Source organism: Galleria mellonella, unplaced genomic scaffold, assembly GCF_026898425.1.
Source record: "Galleria mellonella isolate WM207_F2 unplaced genomic scaffold, CSIRO_AGI_GalMel_v1 utg65, whole genome shotgun sequence".
Taxonomy (NCBI): Eukaryota; Metazoa; Arthropoda; class Insecta; order Lepidoptera; family Pyralidae; genus Galleria; species Galleria mellonella.
Window position 1 is genome coordinate 11714444 of NW_026442138.1, and position 25965 is coordinate 11740408.

Genomic DNA, 25965 nt, shown 5'->3' on the forward strand with positions numbered 1-25965 from the left:
TTTAAAAATATATTTAGTATTAAATAATCTTACTGGTAGTAGTATATTATTCCAGCAATTCGTAGTCTATGGTAATCTAATGTCTATGGTACCGTTCATGTCTATGGGCGACTTAACCATTATATATTACAAAAAAAAAATATTAAAACAAGTCTCTCCAGAATATTCTATCCCCAATGAAAGACAACAAAAAGGATAACTTTTTAATGATAAAAGTACTTTTCATTTCGAGGAAAAAGAACGCGGCTTGTTGAATAATGGACGCCTCGGGGACGCGGCCGGAATAACGGTCGCTTATGTCAAAATTTTTTTGGCGGGAAACCGACTGACGACTTTCGATTTCTGTTTGAGACTTTTCGCTTTATTAATATGTAATTTTCAGAGTAAATAATAAATAGAAGAGAAGAAATAAAACAAAGTCGAACTTGACAAAACTAATAAGTGCCAACTCATGGACAGAGGAGGGGGAGAGATTGCTAGTAATGCGGGCTATCAGTCCCTTTGTTAGTAACATACCTTGTCGGTCGAACTCCACGTGGACCTCCCTGGAAATCATCGTGCCAAATTTCAATTACCGAATCGAATGAGGATTTTATTGTTGTATTCCTGAAGGTCTAACTTAAAAAATTGTGTATGTTTCATTTTAATATGTCATCCAGAAGTGGTATTTCATTGGTCATCATTCCTACTTTTGAATGCTGCGCACGGCGGGCAGAAAGCCAGTAAATAATAAAATTAAACCACTGTTATATTCTTAAAATGCAATGTATGTTTTATCTTAATATGCAATCTAGAAGTAGTTACATATCTTTTTTAAAAATCTACTGGCACGCGTACTAAGTTGCAGGCTAAAACTAGTTTTAAATATTAGAATTTAGAACGTGAAATGATACGTCAAAATTTGAGACTATTCTTGTGGAATTCACCAATGGGTAGAGAAATAAGAAATACACAGTTTTAATATTGCTTCTATTACTGATCAATACTTAATATAGTATATTTTTATTAACAATGGGACAAGCATTAACAAAATACAGAGGTTATATATCAAAAGTGTATGCCAACAATGTTGCCAACATCAATATTTGGGGGATACCACAATTCTAAAAACAGACTAATCACTTAGAATTTTCTCCACAAAAAGAGAATAAATAAAAACATAGTCTGTACCGTAACATAATTAATATAGGACTAACATGGGAAATAATATGGACTGTAAAAATATTTTTTAAAAATCGAATCACAATTGGCTAACATACTGCCTCGCAATACAGCCGTATAAAATACAAATAGGTACGCACGATGTAAACATGTAAACATAAAACCTATTTGCTGTATTTATAAACAGGAATATGCTCGTTTTGAATTCCGAACGCAAACATTGATTCATGGTTGACAATTCGCGTCGGATCGCGGCGTAGGCGAATAATATATGTAACACGTAATATTGAGTTTTTCCAGCCAAAATTATTATACCGGTCTTATTATGATACGGATTCTGAGGGCGCCGAGAGATTTGCTATTCAGGTAACACATATTTTCGTGTCGCACATCAGAAATAGAGGTATTTTTTTTTTACTAATTTTACGTTGACATTAATACATATAATAAAATCGTGACTGGTTGCTGTCTGTATGTGAAAAATATATAAGAAATAATATTATAGGGGGACTTTATGAACCCAAAACAATGATTTTTTTATTTGTACATATTACATACATATTTTTATGTGCCATCAGTGTGTATAATAAAGTATAAATACTTTTTTTTTATTTTTGTCTGTTTGTCTGTATGTTTGTGCACGCTAATCTCAGAAACAGCTTAACCGATTTGAATGCTATTTTCACTAATGCGTTACGATTCGCTCCACTTAACTATTTGGTGTTTGGTTTATTTCAATCGGTTCATAAATAAAAAAGCTATATCAATTTAAAAAATCACATACAAAGTGCTACATATATATTTATTTTGTTTTTTTTTTTTGCGAAAATTATGTTTACTCGTGCGATGCTGGTTCGGAATATAGGCACGTGATGAACAAGCCGACGGTTCGCCTGATGAAAAAATGGTAGCTGCTGCCTATAAACAATATTATAGATAGCATACATTGCATCATACAATATCATGCAACTCTCGTAATATACTGTAGTTTCAGAAGAAATATAACTGTAATAGTCCCATTGATTTGCTTACCCAGAACAATTTGATACATTTTCTGCACTGTAAAATTTTCTGCAGCATAATTACCTGAAAAGAGAATAAAATTGTTACAATATCGTTTTTAAAGTTGATTCAACAACGTAAATTGGATAGCTAATAGCAATTAATGTAAAAATTAATCAACCGAGTATTTAATGTATTTTACAAAATTCTAAATTCCTACAGCATAATTTGTGTGTATTCTGGATAAGACTGAATTAATATTAGAATAGAAAAGAAAAACATGCTACGCCCATCTTAAATAATAGAAATCTTATCTTATTTTTCGCATATGGGGTCAGCTAAGCCGATGCACGTCGACCCATACGGATCTTTTGTGCTTCCCCCTGCCTTATACCATCATTTCATAGATCCTATGTGTTACCCTAACGATATCCCGCGGTTTAAGATATCTGTAGTCCCCTGGCTGTGGATAAGCCGTTCCCAGTAGACTCATATGCATACTTGCCAACGAATCGCAGTTGCACATCAAGTGTTCCATGGATTCCGATTTCTCCCCGCACAGTCTGTACAATGTCTCCGAAGGTAGACCCATCTTGTGTAGTATATGCCTTATTGGCATAATAGGAATAATAATAATTTTATGCTTATATTACGCGACATCGTTTGCAGCTTGTGGACCCATTTTAATGATTCTTTTTAATTGAAAGCATTTAATTACATAGTACACATATCCAAGTAATGTTAAATTATTAAATCACATAACTTATTCCAGGTTTTTTAAAAACCAAAATCGAACATTCAACAGTATATATAATCACAATAGAAACAACATCGTTCTTTCTGACCCCATCACAAAGGTTCTTAGAGAAACAAATCAAAATAATGTTAGAAATGCCAGCAGCAAATCCCGAAAGCGACCACCGGTATCCATACACGGGAACAAAATATTTAAAGAAGGCGAAACGAGAAAGTATTCTCCATTCGATTTTTCTGGTCAGGTAAAAGACACTGATTTATTGTTTATTTTTGTTAATAAAATACAGTTAAAGACTCCATATAATTTCGTTTTAATAATATCTGAGCGTAAAACAGCTCTAAAATTTAATTGACCTAAATTCTAGTAGTTAATCTAGTTTTGGAAAATTATTTAGAAAAGGATAGTTCAAAATCGATCTAATTAAAAGACAACCCCCCCCCTGTGGGGGAGGCTTATGTCCAGCAGTGGACAGTCAAAGGCTGATATGATGATGATATAAACTGTATAGTAGCATGGGTAAGCATATTAGTTCAAAATCTCCATTTTAAAAAAATACATTTTCTACCTACAACAACAATCCTAAATTGAATGCAGTCCTAAAAGGGCTATTTTTTATAATACGACCCTAAAATGTTGCTTCTCTAGTATCCATGTATGCCAATTACGACGATGCCTAGACTGTACCTCGAGGGACACATCGAGTCAGTCGCGGTTGTCTTTTTAAGTCGTTAAAACAAACTGCATGCATTTTAGACACTTGAAACTTATTTAAAGTCGACCACAAAGCCAGGGAGAGTAATGAAATAAGACATTCTCTGGGGTCAGACTAGGTCATATGCCCGCACTGAGACTATTCACAGATAACATAGACATACCTACTAGTTTTTGTTTTTAGACATCTCAAGCAATTTTATTAGCCTATTATCAGTCTAAATAAACTTGTATTATATTATTTCAATAATAATTTTGATCTAAAAATAAACTGCTGAACCGATTTTAATAAAATCTTTATGGGCCAATTCAATAAGTATATCCATTTTGATAAAAAAAAGAATCTTCCAAATCGGTTTAGAACTGACGGAGTTATGAGGCACCAAGCATAAAAAAGAACCGAATTTAGAATCGCCTTCTTCTTGATGTCAGTTGAAAACGGACATATTTATTAAAAGCGAAAATTTTATCTGAATAAAAAAGAAAAAAATCTTCTTTATAAATCAAATAAAAATGTTTTCAACTATTCATATGACTGGAAACTCATAACATGTAAAATATAAGAGTAAAATGAGAAAATCTATGCTAGAAATATTATATTAAATTCGATCTTTTACAATGGCACCTTGAGTTGATCTTTACATTCAAGACGATACGATGAACAAAATCATACTGATTTCATTCAAATTTATGATACTCAATATAAAATATAGTATTTAATAAGTAAAACACCTTAACAGTTTAAATTATATCTATTTCTTGAAATGTATCTTACCATATCAGCCGTTCTGAACATAGGCCTCCCTTTATTGGGAGGTTTTGCTAGTAGTTACCACGCTTGGCAGGCGAGTTGGCAACCGTAGTTAGGCCTTGAACATGTTTATAAAAGGAAGCTATTGTCCATCTTTTGACCATTAACTTCCCTTAGTCGCCTTTTATGACACACACGTGAAAGCGAGGGGTGACCCTATTCTATGCCAGGACCACACGGGATAACAATGTATTTTATTTAACTCATAATATATAATAGTACTTATAGAAATATAGTACCACCCTGACAATATATATAACTGGCTAAGATATTGTGGTAACATATATACACTCCTTTTTTGAAGTCAGTTAAAAAAACAAAAATACCTTTTCCTTTCTTTTCTATTCATTTCCATATAAACAATAATCTGAACAAGGAAGGAAAACAAATAATAAGAAACCAACCAAAAGCAATGCCAGAAAACAAGAACGCAATCCGGATTAACCGAGTCGAAAACAAATTAACCGATGGAATCGTGATCCTCTCCTGTAATACCGTTTCTACACATAGGGTTGCTCCTTAAACATCCCAAATATAATTTATTAAATTAAAGCGTCCCAACACAATTTATAATTAATAAAGAAAAAACTATTTTCTTTTAAACACAAGTGGAAAAACCATTTTCTACCATTTCTTTCTACTGATAAAATGCATATTACTATTAAATGCATATTATTAGTCACATTTCACCCTACTTGAATATGGCGTCTATGCTCAATATGGAATCCCGGCGACAATTACATTTAGCTACTTTGTTATTTGGTGTAATGAAATTTAAAAATCCGGAATATCTTTACAGTAAGTTGAAGTTCTCCACTTTTTATGATAGGTATCATTCTAGATCAGTGCGACCACCACTGTCACTTCAATGTCATAAAACTGTGGCATTTACCGGCAGCTTTCGCTATCAGGCCACGAAATGTTGGAATAATATCCCACCGCCCCTCAGAATAATGACATCTTTACATACGTTTAGGAAAAATATTAAAGAAATGCTATTAGAAAAACAAAAATCGGTGGCGGAAGCTGTCTCCCTTTGTACAGTACATTTTTATTCTTCTCCGTCGTAGTACTTAATACACCAATATATGCATACTCATATACACATATGTATTATTTATTTGCGTTTATCTTTTTAGTATATTATAAGGATTTAATTATTATTATGATTATATGTAAGTCTATTTTATTTATATTGTTTATACTGTGTTTAAATTGATTCTTACCCATTTTTTCTCTCATATTTTAGTCTTATTACTTTTCTGTCACACCTTTAACAGACACAATTTAATTCTCTCCATCCTTGGGTTGTCTGGGAGGGATCGCTGTCTGGCGATGGGCATGCCTGCTGTTGCCTCTTTAATATGCTTTTATGTAACTAGTTGTATTTGTATAATTTGGGTATTCATTTTGTTTTGAGTGCTTGAAACTGATAGAAATTAACTTCTGACTACCCTTCTTCTAAATAGCGAGTATAACGAACGCACACTATGTATTTGATCTATATTTCTTTCTTTTTTATTATTTTTTTTTTTTAGTGGTATTTCGCGGCTCACTTTTGGCCACAACAGAATATCAGTGTTTTGCTCTTTTTAGGGCAAAGCAAAAAGCTGAGTTGTGCCCATTTTGCATTACTGTGGCACACGCATGAAGAAAAAAAAAATTATTATGCATTCTGATTTTGTTTTTGGTTTTATTTTTTTTTTTTAATCTTTTGTACATGTATCTTTTTTATCTTTTTTCACATTGCTTTTGTGTCTTTTGTTTGTGTGCTGTAAGTTATGCAAATAAATTATCTATCTATCTATCTATCTATATTATTTCTCAATCAAAATATTTGCGGATTTTTTTTTCTTTTTTATATTTAATAAAAAATGCAATATAGCCGCCAATTTGCTTGTTACTTGCTATAACCAATAACCATTAATAAAATCATTATCATCATATCAAACGTTCAACTGTCCACTGCTGAACAAACAGGCCTTCTATCTTAGGGGGTTTTGCCAGTAGTTGTCATGCTTGGCAGGCGGATTGGCAACAGTAGTTAGGTTTTGATGATATTTTAAGATAGCCGCCCTGCCCATTCCTCGACCATTAAAATCCTTTAATCGCCTTTTATGACTCCCAAGGGAATGGAAAAAGTGGTGGTGGTTCTATGTAGAAACCATACAGCATAATAATGGAAAGCAAATAAATGAATAAATATTTCTCAAACAAAAGTTTCTAGCACTTTTTCACTAACTTTGTACACGTTATATCTCAAACTAAACATTTTGTACATTTTTCTAGCGATGACATACACATTCTCAAAGTGAAGTTTCTGGCAATTGTTTTTCAATAATAACACTTTTTTTAATGAAATATTCTGCACATTTCTCATGCAATGATATGACATATTATTTCTTAAATAAAACATTAAGTAATGACTCAATTTATGAAGAGTTGAAATCAATTGATTGATCAAATAAATGCATTTAATCTATATAGTCGCAATGGATTCTACCTTATAACTTTCTTTTTTCGTTTACTGTATCTAATATTCGTTAAACTTTAAGAGAATCATAATATCCCTTTGTGGATTCGTAACTGCCTCTGTTTTTTTTTAGATAAACTTGGATTAGGAAAATTTTAAAAATTTGCACCTCAACAACCCTGGTTCCTAATTCGATTACAATTGAAAATTGGGCATTATCTACCAACTTGGCAATGTAGTAGGCGAGCGAGGTAGTGGCATAATGGGATTTCGGTTCGCAATGCGAGATGAAATTTGGAACGAATATCTCAGATTCTAAAGACCTACCTCTTACACGAATTCTGAGTTTACTAGACCAACGAATTTATTAAACTTTCGAGGTAAATCCGTCAAAGTAAATTTATATTAAAAATCCAATGACACAGAATAAAAGAGCTACAAAATCAGATTTGTTGAAATTGAAAAAACGATGCAGGAATAAAATAAAAAACCGTGAATGCAATGGAGCATCTAAAGACTGACTGACACAAAGAATGCTCCATTATCTGGGAACAGAAAAATAAATTGGTGGGGGATAAAGAAACATCCACATGGTCAAAATCGGCCTTTTTATAAAAAAGATGCTGACAGCCCATGGGCTGTCAGCTTGTTTGCCAATCTATCATCAAAAAGCATAAGTCCATTTTGGAGGGACGATGGGAAGTAGTAACAGTCGCATGAATTACACTGTGGATACAACAGAATACATTGTGATGCCTATGATTGATTGCATTGCCATTACTGAGAACTAAGGTTTTCCGTATCCTAATTATACTGCCATGCCTCACTCTTCAAGTTGAAAATACGGATAGTTGTCTGATTTCTGCCACGAACTGAATTAGTATGGAAAAACACAGCTCCTTCACGGCTGAAATATATATAATATAGGGATAGAATCCGTGTAGTGACATTTGTACAAAATCTCCTTCCGATCTTTAGACAAATCCCGGCTTTACTTTGTGAACGAACTTACAAATCCAAGAATTTTACCGCTACCGATAAAGCGATATCTATAGATTAATAAAGGCCGTTGACTTGTAACCTTTGACACTTTATCTCGTCGAATAACCAACTTTGAGCTATCAAGATTAAAGATATTGATCAGACGTTTATTACTACATCTGTTCGGCACGTCTCATACATTTTTTAATCATTAATCAGCTACTTTTTACAGTCGAATCATATAATAGAGAAAATTGCAATAAAATCCATAAAATAATTAATGTTATAAGCAAATATATGGGCAGACAAAAGTGGCGAGAGATAAAAATGGGATGTTTCCGACATCATGATGTAATGAAATATTATAAATCTAAAATTTGAGGAGATACCCGTGTACGTGTGATGTACATGTGTTTTTTGGTGTGTAAAAAATATAAAAAATGCAAGATTTATAGTATACTGAAAGCGCAATGACTTGTACTAACCGCAAATAGAAAGTTGACAGAAATAGAATAGAGTAGCAATATGGCGAAATTTAAATATACGAGTAGTTGCATATAACAAATTTGTTTCTGTAAACAGTACACGCACTAAATATTTTTATGTCAAGTCGCAATTAATTTATTCCTAGGTTTATTAAAAAGACTATAAAGTGATCAAACCTGTAGAACCTCTACAATTACATGGATATGTAGCCTCTCTCAATGTAGAAGATATTCCATCTATTCCATGGGAAGTGTTCAGAAGAACTTAATTCCCTTATTCCACCTTCTCCTTTATCGTACCAAAAAGATGGACCCAGTGACTACATCCATACAAGATTGACCGTCCGTACGCCAAATTTAATTCAAATTCATAAGACAGCAGGCATTGTACTTTAAACCATTTTTACCAGCACGCCCGTTCGTGTAACTGAGAGAAAAAGTAGCCTACGTCCTTCTCCGTCGTATAGTAGGTAGTACGTAATACAGAATTTCACGACTGAAAGTTGATAGGATCAGCCATCGAGAAGTGGCAAACAAACTCATTTTTATATTTCTAAGTTCGATTTCTATAATTTAATACATTACATTTCAGTCAACAGCCGAGTGGATAGTGGCAAGAACAGATGATCTCCTAAACTGGGGTCGTAAGCATTCCCTCTGGCCCCTAACTTTCGGCCTGGCCTGCTGTGCTCTCGAAATGATGCACTATGCTGCTCCCAGGTTATTATTCATCATTATCATCATCTCAGCCATTAGATTATTCAGACTTATTATAGTCAACTACGGATAAAAGGCGATATTTATTGATTTATTGATTAGTATAAGATAACAAATATGTGATACTAAAACGATCTATATTTATTATTAGATATACAAAGGCCCAAAAAAGGAAAACAACACCGAATTATATAGAATGGGATATGAGAGATAGATCGATTTAGATTTGTTAATACCATTTATTAAACAAATACCGAAATTCAGTAGATCAATTATCGATAAAGTCGAATCGAGATCGGAATATACTAGCTTTGCCCGCAACTTTTTTCGCGTGACCGGGTTAATTTCACAGATCGGGATAAAAGTAGTTTATATCCTTCTATATTCCATATAATACTTGTATACGAAATTTCATAGTGATTGGTTAAACTGTTAAGGCGCTACAAGATAACAAACGTACATTGACATTTATAATATTAGTAAGCATTTCATTGTCCGAGACTGTGAATCTTGTTTTTTACATCAATGCAAATGAAACATTCAAATAATTCAATTGTAAATTTCTTTGAACAATCGCATAGCTCTAGTCGTGGTCTCGTTTCTATTTCCGCAAGCAAAAGTTGAAAGTTCATTCACTCCAATCTCAGCGATTACTGAATTACACAGATGTCGTTAACAAAAATGTTCTTCTTTAGAAATACACGAACAATTTCTAGCGTTTCCATTGAAGCTTTAACTTTTTCTTTGTACGATTTTTGGAAAAGCAATTTCTCTATGTAATTTATATTTATTACTGGTTCAATTGCTTCTCTTCGTATTTATTTTATCTTAAGTGTGCGCGCGACATTGTCCGCGTGACCGGACATATTGATTGGTCAGGATAAAAAAGTAGCTTGACCCTCTTCATTCCAACTGCTAAATGTATACACAAAAAAAGTTTATTATTTGAGACATCAAGATTTAAAACCTATTTTCTTTCATATTTGTAGAGGAGAGGTAAATAATATCAACATATATATGTGGCCAGACTTAAATTTACATTACGGCCACAAAGAAGTTTCAATACGCCCCTTTAAATTTAAGTCTCAGTTAAAAGAAAACAATTATTAACTGATGGGTTTAATTCCCATTTTGTCCACACACGCATAATGTTTAGAAATAGGTAGCGGTTTCGTCAATATATCCGCTACCATCGAATCAGTGGGTACATGTCTCACTTCAATATCACGACTGTCCCTTAACACGGTCCTGATGAAATGATATTTAATATCAATATGCTTACTGCGAGCATGGTATACGGGGTCTTGCGCAAGAAACAGCGCCCCTTGGTTATCGGCGTGTAAAGTTGTGTGTACGTACCTAAGTTGTCCAATTTCGCCTAATAAACTATTAAGATAAACGGCTTCTTTCATCGCTTCAGACAAACTCACATACTCAGCCTCACATGTCGACTGCGCAACCATCCTTTGTTTTTGTGATTTCCAACAAATACTCGCACCACCTAAAATGAAAACATAACCAGAAAATGAACGCCTATCCAATAAACAATTACCCCAGTCTGCGTCTGAAAATCCATATAGAGACTTACCTGTCTTCCTATATATTAAACCGAAATTTTGTGTTTTCTTCAAGTAACGAAGAATTCTCTTCGCTGCTTTCCAGTGACACATTTCAGGGCTATTTGTGAATTGAGCAAGCTTAGCAACGGAATTCGATATATCAGGCCTCGTACCTACGCTCAAGTACATCAAGCAACCAATAATCTCTTTGTACGGCCACTTAGCTTTAAACACTTCATCTTTTTGTTTATATTTTTCTGGCTCTTTACCCATAGCCTTCAAAGAATTTATTTCCATCGGTGTTGAACATGGATTGCAACTTTTCATACCGAATTTCTCTAAAAGGTCGGAAATATATTTTTGTTGTGACAAAACAATGACACTGTCTTTTTGTTTCACGTCAATTCCCAAAACATATCGTGCCAGACCGTGATCTTTTAATTCAAACTCTTTAGACAGTTCTTTCTTAAAATTATTAATGCAATCTATTTGTTCAGATGCGACCAAAATATCGTCCACATACACTAACACAAATAAATTACATTTATTTACCTTTTTAAAATATAAACATGGCTCATTCAAACTTTGTTTCAACCCCATACTTCTTAGTTTTTCATCAAGTCTGATATTCCATTGCCGACCTGCTTGCTTTAGGCCATATAAAGATTTTTTTAACAAACAAGTATCGCATCCAGCATTTAAATTGTTTAAAATACACTTAGCTCGTTCTACGACTGTTTGATCTTCGTCATTCTCCACAAGTTTTATCAAACACTCTTTCAATAACTTAGGGACCTCCATGTATATCTCTTCATCCAAGAATCCATTTAAATAAGCTGTATTAATATCTAAATGGTGTATTTCCATATTTAACTCAACTGCTAATGCCGACAGTAATCGAACTGTATCCAATCGCGCAACGGGCGCGAAAGTCTTGTAATAATCAACCCCAAAACGCTGACTAAAGCCTTGTGCAACAAGTCTAGCCTTTTTCTTAGTCGTCTTATCGACATTTAATTTCGTCGTCAATACATATCGACATCCAACTATATTTCTATCTGTTGGTCTTCTTATAATTTCTAACGTATCTTTCTGGACTAAGCTTCTAATTTCTGAAAGTATCGCTTTCTCCCATTCTTCTCGATCCTTGTTTTGAAAAACATCTTCCAAAGTCATTTGTGCCGTCCCCACGAAATCAACAAATTCGTTAACAGGAACTTCCTCTATATCAACATCTGCTTCATTTTGTTGCTGTTGTTGCTGCTCAACTTCGACCATTTTATAAATTTTCTTTGGGCGCCCTACTTGACCAGTTCGCTGTAATTTTGGTCGACCAGAGCTTCGTTTCAGTATTGAACGTCCGGAATCATCACTACTGGTTATCCGATCCGTCTCAGGATTTGGTTCAATTATGGACTGCAACTGGCTATCTTCCTCCTGTGGTTTGTTACCAATATGTTTTTCTATCATTTCTACTTGTATATCTGTCTGTGGCACCTCATTTTCAGGCAAGCATTCTTTACAATCCCTAGAGGTAGAAGGTTGAATTTCAAAATCGATAAATTTTTTACTAGTGTTATCCATCAGCTTCTCTTCCTGCCCTAAAGACCTATTCTCTGAAACTGCGTCTTCATGAAATTTCACGTCCCTTGCAACTACACATTTCTTTTCCTGTGGTAACCATACTCTAAATCCCTTTGATGTTCTTGAATAACCTACAAAAATTCCAGGTATACCACGAGCGGCAAACTTATCCTTATTTTGATCTTTGTTTAAAATGTACACGTTACTTCCAAACTTGCGCATGTAATTAATTTTAATTGCTCTCTCATGCCATTTTTCATAGGGGATGTCTCCCCCTAAACTACTGGTAGGACAACGATTTCTTATGTAACAAGCTGTGTCGACAGCTTCTGCCCAGAAACCTGTGGATAATCCCGAAGAAAGTAACATACAACGCGCCATTTCAACGATTGTACGATTCATCCTCTCAGCGATCCCGTTCTGCTGAGGGGTACGAGGCACTGTTAATCTCCTCGAAATCCCTTCTTGGTTTAGGAAATCGTCAAATTCCCTGTTACAATATTCGCCACCTCGATCACTTTGTAAATATTTTATTTTACAACCCATAAGATTCTCAACTTTGCTCTTATATAATTTAAAAGCCTCTAGAGCCTTATTTTTTGCACTCAGAAAATATGAGGTATATTTTCTGAGTGCAAAAAATAAGGCACCAACGTGTACAGTCATCAATAAAAGTAATGAAATACTTTGATCCTACTTTTGACTGTACTCTCATTGGACCGACTATATCAGTGTATACAATTCTTAATTTCTCGTTGCAAGGTCCTTCAGTAACCGGAAAGGGTAACATGGTCATTTTACCTTTCATACATATATCACAATCATGTAAATTTTGTAACTCCTTAACATTTACATTCACACTACATTTATTTAAAAGTTTACATACATCCTTTCCATTTAGATGTCCTAAACGTTCGTGCCATAGATATAACTCATTTCTCTTACTCATTAAGCACGCACTCTCAAATTCACGTAAGTAATATAAATTCCCTTTGCGGTAACAAGTGAATTTAATTTCTCCGCTACTATTAGTGACATATGCAATATTTCGTTTAAATTTAACATCATAACCCATTTCAGTAATTTTTGCTACAGAAATTAAATTACTTCTTAAGTCAGGTACGTACAGAGTATCATGAAATTCTATTTCATTTACAGAGTTACCATTACACGCCGATAAACAAACGGTGCCCTTACCTTTAATGTCTGTGCTCAAGTTAGTGGCTAACTTTAACTTTTCGGTCGCGTCGGTCAGAAATTGAAATTTGCGCGGATTGTTACAGAGATGAGACGTACACCCACTGTCTAATATCCAATCATCTTTCTGCATTATGTTTACAGCATTACATTCATCTGAACCTGAAACATTGGATAACATTAGACTAGAATTCTTAAAATTATCTTCCGCATAATTTCCCTTATAACCTTCTTTCTTCTTTTTACACTCCGAAGCCTTATGACCAACTCTATGACATTTATAACATCTAAACTTGAAGTCAGGTTTGGTAATAACTTGTTTTCCATACTTTTTACGATTGCAGTACATTACTCCCTCTGCCAGTACACTCGTCATTTGCCTTCTTGACTCATATTCCTCTAAAATTTTAACTTTAAGGTAGTCTGGTTTCGGTAAATCATCTCTCGATTCTACCGCACACCTGAAGTTTTCAAAGCTTGCCGGTAAACTATATAGCAACATTATCGACAGCAGATCCTCGTGTATCGTCACACTCATATCTCCCAGCTTATCTACAGCATCAAAAAATCCATTCAAGTGGTCTTGCAAGTCATCGGCTTCATTCATTTTATGTAATGTGAGTCGTTTTAGTAAGGTTGCCTTTTTTGCTGGACCTTTCGAAGCATATAATGACTCTAATTTCATCCATACTTCGCGTGAAGTTGTGCACCCTTTTACGTGCCGCAGTTCGCTACTGCTCATGGATAAAATTATATCCGAACGTGCTTTTTCATCTTCTGCTTCCCATTTTTCCAATTCTGTTACATCGGTCGGTCTTGGCTTACGACCACTAACATAGGACCAGGCCTCATTCTTTATGAGTAGTGCCTGTGCATGAATCCTCCAACTATCTTATACTCGAACTCGCCATTGTCTTTTGTAAAAATTACAAACTTACCGAATTATCACTCATTATATATAGTTCTTTACTTTGTCTCACTTATTGTGCAGGCCCATAACCATTGTAGAGGGTCACAGTAAGATAATATTCTTTAAAACAACAATATATATATATATACGTATAGATACAAGACAAGACAACCATTTGAATAGAAACAAAAACCGTGTAGAAAAATAATATCAACATATATATGTGGCCAGACTTAAATTTACATTACGGCCACAAAGAAGTTTCAATAATATTAACTCTTGCAGATATACGTTTTTCCTGTATGAATTAGAGAAGTCCTTTACATTATTTATAAAATATGGGTCCGTATATATTATTTAGACATTTAGACGTTCTAAACATCACACAGTTTCACATTTATAATATTATTACTGAGAGGATATGAAAGTACGCAAATTATCTTTGCATGATGAAACAAATATTTAGACAAAGAGCAACGATGGCAATAAAGGATACATGCCATGCCATAGTCAACGACATCAAACAACACACGCCTGCGGTAACAAGCTAAATTACAGATGTGAGACAGTAATAGTAGAAATTAATTTATTTGATTAAAATAAACCTAATTCAGTGTTAACAAATTAGGATGCGACTAATACAGGTGTAAATTGTTTTGATTCAAAAAAAAAATATTCCAAATCGGTTCACAATTAGTGGAGACGGTGGAAAATACACAGTAAACTTTTTTTTGTCGAGCAAAATTCTTTTTTAGGAAATTGTTGCAGAAAATTCTATGCGTTCTAAATTCAAATATTCTACAAAACATCTCGTTCATTGAAGCGTTTTATCTATTTTATCTATTATAAAATAAGAATGTAATACTAGTCAATAGAATGTCTTTGAAGTCGCTTTTTATGTGGAGCTAAATCTTCTTGTCAATCTCTATTAATACCGCTTGTATAGTTTTTATTTCAAACACAATCAGTTTTTCCGGTAAAAATGTAAGCGATACTGGACTATAAAGAATCGGAGCGCCTCGACGTCATGCGCTACTGAGCTCTTTATTGCAGCTGGGTAATTAAGGTGTTTTATGTCTCATCCGTGGTCTGATGGCAAATACTTGCTGTCGACACAGCTACTTCGTTTGATGTACAATGTTTATAATTTTAGCAGAGTCGAACTGGTAATTGTATCTACTGTTGTTCCTAAAGCTGGTCTTTTAACATAATATTTATTTATTTGGGATTATTTATCTGAGGTTATGAATGAAAATTATAAAATTGGACAATTTGTCCGTAACAGTAATTCTTCGTAATAAAATCAATTTGATCACTAAGCACACTTTGAAAATAAAGTGCATTATGGACTATATTTTTTCAATAAAAAAGTAGCTTTTACAAGTTGTTTGCTTAAGCATCTCTGTCCCACTCGTGTATCTGCTTCCACGCAGCAGTGTTTGCATGAGTGTGTTTTGACTACGAGCTTGTATGCTATTGCAAGTTATTAAAAAAATTAGAGAAAATTCCAACGGAATTTTCATGGCTCCATTATTTACAGTCTGTGTACGGGCCAAGACACGTTTTATAGGCTATACATTACTCGGCAACCTGTTATCTTCAGGAGTTCGATGCTTTAACCCCATTGCTGTGGCATTTCGGAGCAAAATGTCATTACGTGACCTTTAAAGGTTTTCGTGAAGGAGCCGCTATCTTAAGTGATTTCCGAACAATATAATGCGAGAGGTAGAATAGCGGTAGGTGCGATAACAGAAAATGCGTCCATTACGAAAATCTTTTATCGAAATGTAGGTAGTTAATATTAGTAATTTAATGAGATAAGGAACTAATTAATGAGAAAATAAGGTTCTCGAGTGTGACCGACTCGTTACTAGGTATTGACGACTTTAAAACCTATTTAAGGTAAATAGGATAAGTAGATACAGGTACCTCAAGATGGCAGTTTATATAGGGGGAGATTAAAACTGTTTTCATTAACATCTGTTATTGAAGTTTTCGGTCTCAGGTAGAATATCCATAACATCTGTCTCAAAAATTTTATACGTGAAAATGAAAATAGATTAGTCATATAATATGGTTCGCAGATTTTAAACTATTCAGAAGCAAAGGTTGGACAATAATCTTGATAAAGTCTAATTTCGAAAGGCTGTTGCTAATATTTCGTACCATTTTGTAACATACCCGTAATCCATAAGACTTGCCCGACACGATTGGAATGTTATAAAAAATACTTTTACATTAGAGTGAAGACGGGTATAAAGCTCAGAATTAACTAAAAATGGATGATTGATGACGAGACTCAACAACAGTCTACCCCCGAACGTCCGTTATACTTAAAAGCAAGAGATAGAAATTGTTATAAGACTTCCCTCCTGTTTGTATTAAAATGTTGGACCATGATGGATGAATGATGATAAAAAAGAGGATGAAAGCAACTTTATAAAAATGACAGAGACAAATCCATAAATCCTTATTTAGTTAAAAAAATGTATTTGTAATATTTTCAAAGGGTTCTGTTGCTTTTTTATGACTATACTACTAGATCGATTTTAAGGGAACTTTACAGAGTTGGAAATCTACGGATGAATCCACAAACAAACACTGCAAAATCTACGAAACTTCTGACTGACATAGGCGACGTCACCATCAGTAATATCGAATGAAAATTGGTTGAAAAACCGCACCCGAAATATTTGAAATAGATCCGCACCAAAATATATTAAAAAATAAAAGAAAAAACATGTATGTTAGATCGAAATAGATTACCCATACACATGTAAGCCTGTAGGGATTTGGCGGGGGTTGTGAACGAATTTAAATTATATTAGCGTTTTAAAGTGTAATTTGGTTTAAATGGACGCAATTAGTTAGGGTCACGTGTGTAGGACCCGGGTATAACACAAATTAGAAATAAAACCCACAAATTATACATTCACACGTAAGTAAGCTTTAAATGTTCAACTATTTAAATACAATGTTTTAGAATTACAAAATTCATGTACAAGATAACGTTCAATCTTATTACGTGTAAAACTCTGAATGGCTTCTGGAAAAAAAATCACATACGTGGATATCAATTATCTTTGCAACTTCAATTTTTTTCAAAATTAATATTGTTCCATTTCTCATATTACAATAAGAAGGTCAAAAAGAATTACATTAGTTTAATTCTTTTTTTGTATTGGGTCTGTCATTGCATTACCAGTTTGTTTGTTCGTAATACACGACGTCTATGGGGTCAACCAACGTAGTTCCTTTTCCAAATCAACACTTCCGAGAATCAAGCCCTGAAGATTACTTAATGATACCTTTATTACTCTATGTGGCTCATCAATTAATCAAGTTTCTTTTATATTTACCTTAATATATATAGATACGACATGGATCGTTTTGGCATGGTTTTTCGCGGGTCTCCGCGGCAAACTGACGTCATCATCGTTGCTGGGACTGTCACCAATAAGATGGCGCCGATTCTAAGGAAGACGTACGATCTGATGCCGGAACCTAAGTGGGTGGTGTCTATGGGCAGCTGCGCTAACGGTGGTGGTTACTACCATTACACTTATTCGACGGTTCGAGGATGTGATAGAATTATACCGGTAAAGTGATCTAAAATAGATATTTTATAATAGTATACGAGAATTGAATCACACCGACCGTTTTTTTAAAGGATAATAATTTCATATTGAAATACAGCACTGACAATTTAGAGCTAAAATTATAAAACGACAAGACAAAATAAAATATTAGAGAACCAAAATGAAATTAGACCTTGTCTATTGCAAAAACATCATCGTAATCGGTACTCAATAACTTACAATAGCAAGTAACAGATACACAGACAAAGTTGTTTAAGTATCTTCTATTTGTACACTTACTAGATTTGTTGTTATGTTCACCTTGTGTTTCAGCAAATGAATTAGTTTAAATTTAGTCCTAAATCACAATATAACGTGTCTTAAATACATTAACACGAAAGGTGAGTAATGACGTCATAGTTGCGACCTTATAATAAGCTGTTCACACCTGTAGGAAACCTTGCTTTTTAGCGTTCAATAAACAAATTGCTAAAACTGAATTCTCATAGTCCCTTCCACCTATACAATTATGTCACAACATCATAATTTCTGCAGTTTAAGTGTGAACTTTGTGCTTAATTGGAAACCATTTGTTCCATAACTTGTTAAGCAAACGGGTTACATTTTTTTTATACAACTTAAACAAGCAAACAAGCTGACGGCCCACCTGATTGAAAGTGGTAACCGTCACCTATAGACATGAGCAGTACCATGGACATAAAAGAGTATACTGTTTCGCCCATGATACTCCCCATGCGTTGCCATTCCTGAGGACTCAGATGTTATTCCTCTGTACCCAGTAAATTCACGCCATATCCCACCTTCCAAACCGAAACACAGCTATGCAAACACAACTGCTTCACGGTAGAAACACGAATAGGACAAAGGTACCCAAGCAATCGACTTTTGTACAAAGTCTCCCTCTGGTGAAATGCTTGATTACATGCTATGATATGGTTTGAAAGGTGACATAGAGTAATAGAAATCACTGAGTACAGTGTTGGAAGCGTTCATGAGCATTGGTCGTTTTTCATCAGATGAACTTTTATTAAAAAAAAAGACTAGAAAAACAACTCCCTAAGCAATAACAGTTTTAATTGTTTGTCGGTGGACTGAACAAAAAATTCGAATAAACATTATAAGTGCGAACAAGGAAAATTTTATACGCATTCTTCTGGCAAATGACAGACAGGATATGTAAATGTACAGTACAAAGAGAAAGTTATAAAAAGCCTTGTTTGAAGGGAAGTTCCGAAACAGGAAGAAATTTTATTTATTCTACTCGCAGAAAAATTGTTGGGAATAAAATTATAATGCTATAGTAGGTGTTTATTCACGCGTATATGTACATGTGGAAAATAAAGATTTTACAAAAGGATTTGTATAGTATTATCATTATCATCATCATCATCATATCAGTCTATTCACTGCTGAACACAAGCCTCTCCTTTGAGGGATTCTGCTAGTAGTTGCCATGCTTGGCAGTCGAATTGGTAACCATAGTTAGGCTTTTTTTATGCAACTTAGAATGGCAAACAAGCTGACGACTCACCTGATGGAAAGTGGTGCTCGTTGCCTATAGACATGAGCAGTATGATGGACATAACAGAGTATACTATTTCGCCCATGATACCCCCCATGTATTGCCATTCTTAAGAACACAGGTGTTATTCCTCTGTACCCTGTAAATTCACTTTGCTTTGGAAACGTTTTATGATAGTATATATGAGTGAAATAAATTATGAAATCGGATGCAACTGAAAAAATAAATCTATGGATAGATAAGTTATTGCTACCGCATGCATAACAGAACTACACAGTCTTATTCTTTCTTATGCGTATATGCTAGCGAAAACATATATACCGATAGAATCGTTGACTACTTTTTTAAAAACGAATTAAGTATCTCCTACCTTTGGAAGTAGATAGTTTTTCCAGAGGGAGACTTTGTACAAAAGTCGATTGCTTGGGTACCTCTGTCCCATTCGTGATTCAACCGTGAAACAGCTGTTTGCATGGCTGTGTTTCGGTTTGAAGGGTGGGATATGGCGTGAATTTACTGGGTATAGAGGAATAACACCTGAGTCCTCAGGAATGGCAACGCATGGGGGTATCATGGGCGAAACAGTATACTCTGTTATGTCCATGGTACTGCTCATGTCTATAGGCGACGGTTACCACTTTTCATCAGGTGGGCCGTCAGCTTGTTTGCCATTCTAAGTTGTATAAAAAAAAAAAAGATCGAGTACTCTGTATTTCATAATACGGTATCAGCAGTGCGTAACACCGACTCGTATTTTCTTAATTTTTCTAACTCCACAAAGGTCTACACTACACAATATGCACGCAACAATGGCGAATGACGTCAGCATGCTACGTCAGTACCTCATGACGCAGCCTGTACTTGAGAGGCTAAACGACCAGCTCGTAATTGGCTTAACATGCAAGGGGAGGCAGATTTAACAACACCAGACAAAGGCAAACTATTTTTAGCTCCCGACTCCCGACGTAAAAAGAGGAGTGTTATAAGTTATCAGACTTTGTCTAGTATGAGCATCGTAGGTCCAATTTAAGTTTTTTATTGGAAGAATGGTTCCAAACATAATAAGAATGCCTATTTATTATGTTTGGTGGAAATCGGGCCTTTTTTAACAACTAAGATGGAAGGGTATTGTTGTTTTTTATACAACTTAAAATGGCAAACAAGCTGATGGCCAGTCTGATGAAAATTAATAATACAATCGTACATTAAATTATGTACTATAATGCCCACAGTATACCTTATGCGTTGCCAGTTTAGACAACTGAGATGTTATATCTCCGTACTCTTTAATTTAAGCACCTAATATAATAATATATCGCGTAGTTTCGGCATAGAAAGAGCTACCTCTACATTTTCTGTAGAGACGTCTATCTACTATCGTAAGAGACATTTAAGGGAACAGCCTAATTCCGGTTGGCAGCCTGTCAAGCGTGGCAACTACTGGCAAAATTTATGTTTAGCAGTAAACAATTAATGGTTTGATACAATATGTCAATAATAATATACAACCTATTATAAAGAAGCAATCACGACCAGAACTATTAAGTGTGATCCCGTAGATTTGGCTGCTTCAATCAAGATAAAAAACGTACCAAATATCATCAAAATCTTCAAAGCCTGAAGAGGTTTTGAATGGACGTGATTGATTTGTTCATATACATTTTATATGTTTTAGGTGGACATCTACGTACCAGGGTGTCCTCCTACAGCCGAGGCCCTGCTATACGGCATGCTTCAGCTCCAGAAGAAAATCAAACGTATGAAATCTGTGCAGGTGTGGTATCGGCATTAAATTATATAATATGATCATGAAATTGATTTATTAAATACGAAATTCCATTTCAGTAAATTGTTTTAATTTGTATGTACCCTAATAGATTTTAATACGTATCGAGAGGCGGTCTTGTGCATGGAAAAAATTTTGTATAGGGCGGAATGCCTTTAAATATACATAATAATTGGTAAACATGGGTCTAACTACAAACAGCTAAAAACATGATATGTTTAGTCACATGACTACAAGATGACTCGTTTAAAAAAGAGCCTGGCTCCTTAAAAAGGCACATACATCCTCTCAGACATGTTGTGAAGAAGCTTTGCTTCCTGGTGTGGCCACCAAACTATTCTGAAATGGGCATGGCCCACCTGAGCTCCCTCTAAATATGCCTATGGGCCTGTCCTCAGGTCGTCAATGGACAGCCTCTTGTGTATATTCATGATAAATAAGTGAAGTGATTGAGCACCGTCCTCTGTGCATGGTCAGCAATATAACGACGATTATATTAACCTTTAACTGTCCAATGTTGATCATAAGGTTCCCCCTTGGGGAAGTTTTGCCAGTAGTTGCCACGTTTGGCAAGCGGATTGGCAACCGCAGCTTTGGAGGTGTTTTAAGAGGAAAGCTGCTGTTCATACCTCGCCCTCCGTTAGTCGCCTCTTACGACACCCACGGGAGGGGTGACCTGCTCTATGACGGGACCATACGACGGTAAATGACTGAAATATCATTATTTCAATGGTGAGAGTAGTAACTGAATTTATACTGAGAACGTTGGCAATATCTTCACGAAAACGAGAAATTAAAAAGCCCCTAGAAGTTTCAAATATTGTGACAAATAGACAGACGACCAGAGGGAGATTTTGTACAAAAGTCAATTGCTTGGGTACCTCTGTCCCATTCGTGTTTCAACCGTGAAGCAGTTGTGTTTGCATGGCTGTGTTTCGGTTTGAAGGGTGGGATATGGCGTGAATTTACTGGGTACAGAGGAATAACACCTAAGTCCTCAGGAATGGCAACGCATGGGGGGTATCATGGGCGAAACAGTATACTCCGTTATGTCCATGGTACTGCTCATGTCTATAGGCGACGGTTGCCACTTTCCATCAGGTGGGCCGTCAGCTTGTTTGCCATTGTAAGTTGTATAAAAAAAGACCAAAGGTTTATTTAACTGAAGAACCCTAATAAATTCTTACACCAAAATAAAAAAAACTTATTTTTCTGCACGAAATGTATTTTAATATTAACGCACGGAGCTTATCAAATCGCACGTACCTACATATCATTATGGCAGTAGATTGTGTAATAAACTCTTATTAAATGCGATATACAAATTGCCTGCACGAAACATCACTTCGTAACACCGAGGTTAACAATTTTATTATATACGAAACGGCAAACATGCTTGATAGCCCATTTGACGGGAAGCGGTACCAGGGCTCCATATGGAGGGAGAGGGTTTTTACAAAATTGAGATTGAGGGCGACTCCGCTTATCTGAGGCACACACGCGTCATACTTGTTTGAGATTTTCTTTTTTAAAGACAGCAAATTTTACTTTTGTCCGTATCCCGTTAGCGCAGGCGGGGTTACCATACCATTTTCATCCATAAAAAAAAAATCATATATATGCGTAATGTTATAGTAGTAGGATGAGCAACAGCGTCCCTCTTAAAACATCACGAAAAGTCAAACTGCGATTCCGAATCCGCCAACCAAGCGTGGCAAAACCACCCCGTATGAGGTAGATGTATGTTTAGTAGTGAATTAAAGTCTGATGATATGCGTAGGGTTATGATATAATATCTGGAGTTACAATTTTTTCATGCAACTTATAATGGCAAACAAGCTGACGGCCCACCTGATGGAAAGTGGTAACCGTTGCCTATAGACATGAGCAGTACCATGGACATAACAGAGTATACTGTTTCGCCCATGATACCCCCCATGCGTTGCCATTCCTGAGGACTCAGGTGTTATTCCTCTGTACCTAGTAAATTCACGCCATATCCCACCCTTCCAACCGAAACACAGCCATGCAAACACAACTGCTTCACAGTTGAAACACGAATGGGTCAGAGGTACCCAAGCAATCGACTTTTGTACAAAGTGTCCCTCCGGTGACATGATTAACATCTTCATAATCTATTGTGAAAGTGAACAGTGAAATCAATATTATAAATAAAATATAGCGACCTCATAAATATTAAGAATATAGATCTATATATAGGTACACTTAACTCCCAATATTTTTGCGAATAAATGCATGACTGATTGAAACAATCCAATTACAAGTATTAGATATTGTTAGTAGTCTAAAAAAGTACATACAATGTCATCATACAGAATCGAGATGCCCTTACAGAACTACTCTTGAGTGATTAACAAGTGTCCTATGGAATGATAAATTACAAGCTCATTACGAAAAAATAACTCATTCCTAAAAAGCAGCGTTGGGTGACGAACGTGCTTGGAATAGGGTGTTAATGGGGCAACCAGTTTTATAGTGTGTTAACTGCGTGTATGTTACATATAAATCATGATGATCATTCGGATATTTTATAGGTTTTTAATGCTTACTCTATTGTTAAGAGACGTATTTCGATTTTATTTAAAAGTGATACTGGCTTTCTTATTAATGAAAATTTTATTGATTGAACATATTGGGAGTTAGTGAAAAAAAGTATTAAGTATGGATGCGAACTGCTATAAAGGTAGAGGAAGACTTAAAAAAAAGATGGATGAACTTTGTGAAAAATTATGATTTGCAAGTAAACAGTGATATGGATTTCTGCAGGATAGCACTTAATTCAATAAAATATAATAATATATACTAAATTTGAGTACCTAACTGGCTTCTTAGGGGGGGGGGGAGGGATTGTTAGTAATGGAGACTGAGAATCCAATTGCTAGCAATATACCCAACCAGGTCGACCTCCTCGCGGTTCCCCCTGGAAACTATCATGGTTAATTCCTGATGAATTCATCATGATGGGTTAACTGGCCTGTTTTCATTCTCATCTATCACCCTTCATTGGTGCTCCGCCAACGTATCCCGTTAGCGCAGGCGGGGTTACCATTCCATTTTCATCCATAAAAAAAAAATAAAAACTGGCTTTATAAAAACTTTGTCGTCTCTACCCGTTTTCTTCGTACGACATAAAAACCGCCACCAAAAGCGCCATATAAGTACGAAAACCCCTTTTATATCATCGTAAACTTTATAACCAGTGTTTTGTTCGCTTGTTTAGGTTCTCTGATCGAGATAGTTGTTTGTTTCAATCTCGACACCTAATCTCCTTGCCTAATCTCGGTGGAGACAGTGCAGATCTGCCCAGGCTTGGTTTTACTGCGTCTATTATTAAGCTTACTTTCTATATACCCGACTTAAGAAATGGGATATATTCTTCGAATATAATTATCTACCTACTATATAATTATATTTAGTTGCCGGCTTAATAAGTTTTATAATAGACTAACTATTGCCTGCGACTTCGTCCATGTGGCAGGGACAGGTTCACTAACCGGTATAAAAAATAGCCTTTATCCTTTTCCATTTCATATGATTCGTGTATAGCAAATTTCATAGATATTGGTTAAGCTGTTAAGACGCTTAGAAGTAATATATATACAAATACACTCATTTTCATATTTATATTATTAAAGTAAGAGTGTTGTTAGCAGACAATATTCATCGATCAGAGATTATATGAAATGAAATGAAATGAATGAATGAATAATGTCAACAATTTAAAAAGTAACTTAAAACATCAAACAGTTTAAAGAAAATTCATGAAGGGATACCTCAACATTCATTATGTTTATAATATTCTGTAATATGAATGGAGCTCTTAATAACTATAGTAACTATGTACATACACATATAGATACCCACACAAACCGGTAAATACAAATAGAAAATCAAATAAACCGCAAATAGCAAAATTACAGTTCCATCCTAGAATCCTATTACGTTGCTATCTCGAGACACAGTGGTAATTCAAGCGAAGATTACTCCACAAAACCACGCACTATACAGTCACGATCTCATTAAACACTCGAATACTCGGAAGAGTAATCGACTCCGGTCGATAATCGATAATAACGTTACCTCATAATTACGTGCGATTGTTGCTACGCGGTTGTCGCGTAATACATACCATCTTTACACGGTGTCATTGTATGTATAACGATTATGTGTAATTGATTGAATGATATAATTGTTTCTGTTATTCTCTTCTCTGTTGCATTAATTAAAAAAAAATGTTATGAATCGTGTGGGTGTCGGTTACTTAGTGCAATTAGCAATTACATTATGTACGTAGTAATATTCAACGAATTAGGTTAAATAGTTTTTAACAAAACCAAATTTGATGCATTGAGTAGTTGTTTGACAATTAGCTTAAAATTTGTAGACCAGAGGGAGACTTTGTACAAAAGTCGATTGCTTGGGCGCCTCTGTCCCATTTGTGTTTCAACCGCGAAGCAGTTGTGTTTGCATGGCTTTGTTTCGGTTTGAAAGATGGGATATGGCGTGAATTTACTGGGTACAGAGGAATAACACCCGAGTCCTCAGGAATGGCAACGCAAGGGGGGTATCATAGGCGAAACAGTATACTCTGTTATGTCCATGTACTGCTCATGTCTATAGGCGACGGTTAGCACTTTACATCAGGTGGGCCGTCAGCTTGTTTGCCATTCTAAGTTGTATAAAAAACAT

At 35.1% G+C, this 25965-nt stretch overlaps 2 protein-coding genes across 5 annotated transcripts in view; one reads left to right on the plus strand and one right to left on the minus strand.

The window, feature by feature from the left end:
* LOC113519884 (phosphofurin acidic cluster sorting protein 1) overlaps nt 1-25965 on the minus strand; it is a 189622-nt gene that overhangs the window by 40709 nt on the left and 122948 nt on the right. The gene's annotated exons all lie outside the window — the stretch shown is intronic.
* On the plus strand, nt 1414-21261 carry LOC113519709 (NADH-quinone oxidoreductase subunit B 2-like). Its single transcript, XM_031914227.2, has 5 exons — nt 1414-1527; nt 2936-3161; nt 8974-9101; nt 17722-17947; nt 21145-21261. Exons 1-5 carry the CDS (start codon nt 1487-1489, stop codon nt 21259-21261), a joined length of 738 nt encoding a protein of 245 aa, XP_031770087.1. The 5' UTR covers nt 1414-1486.

What these genes read in the sequence shown, in the direction of transcription:
- LOC113519709 (XM_031914227.2), top strand. Translation starts at nt 1,487, where the DNA reads ATGATACGGATTCTGAGGGCGCCGAGAGATTTGCTATTCAG. An exon ending in CATTCGATTTTTCTGGTCAG is followed by an intron (nt 3,162 to 8,973) that starts GTAAAAGACACT and finishes ATTACATTTCAG; the next exon opens with TCAACAGCCGAGTGGATAGT. An exon ending in ATGCACTATGCTGCTCCCAG is followed by an intron (nt 9,102 to 17,721) that starts GTTATTATTCAT and finishes TAATATATATAG; the next exon opens with ATACGACATGGATCGTTTTG.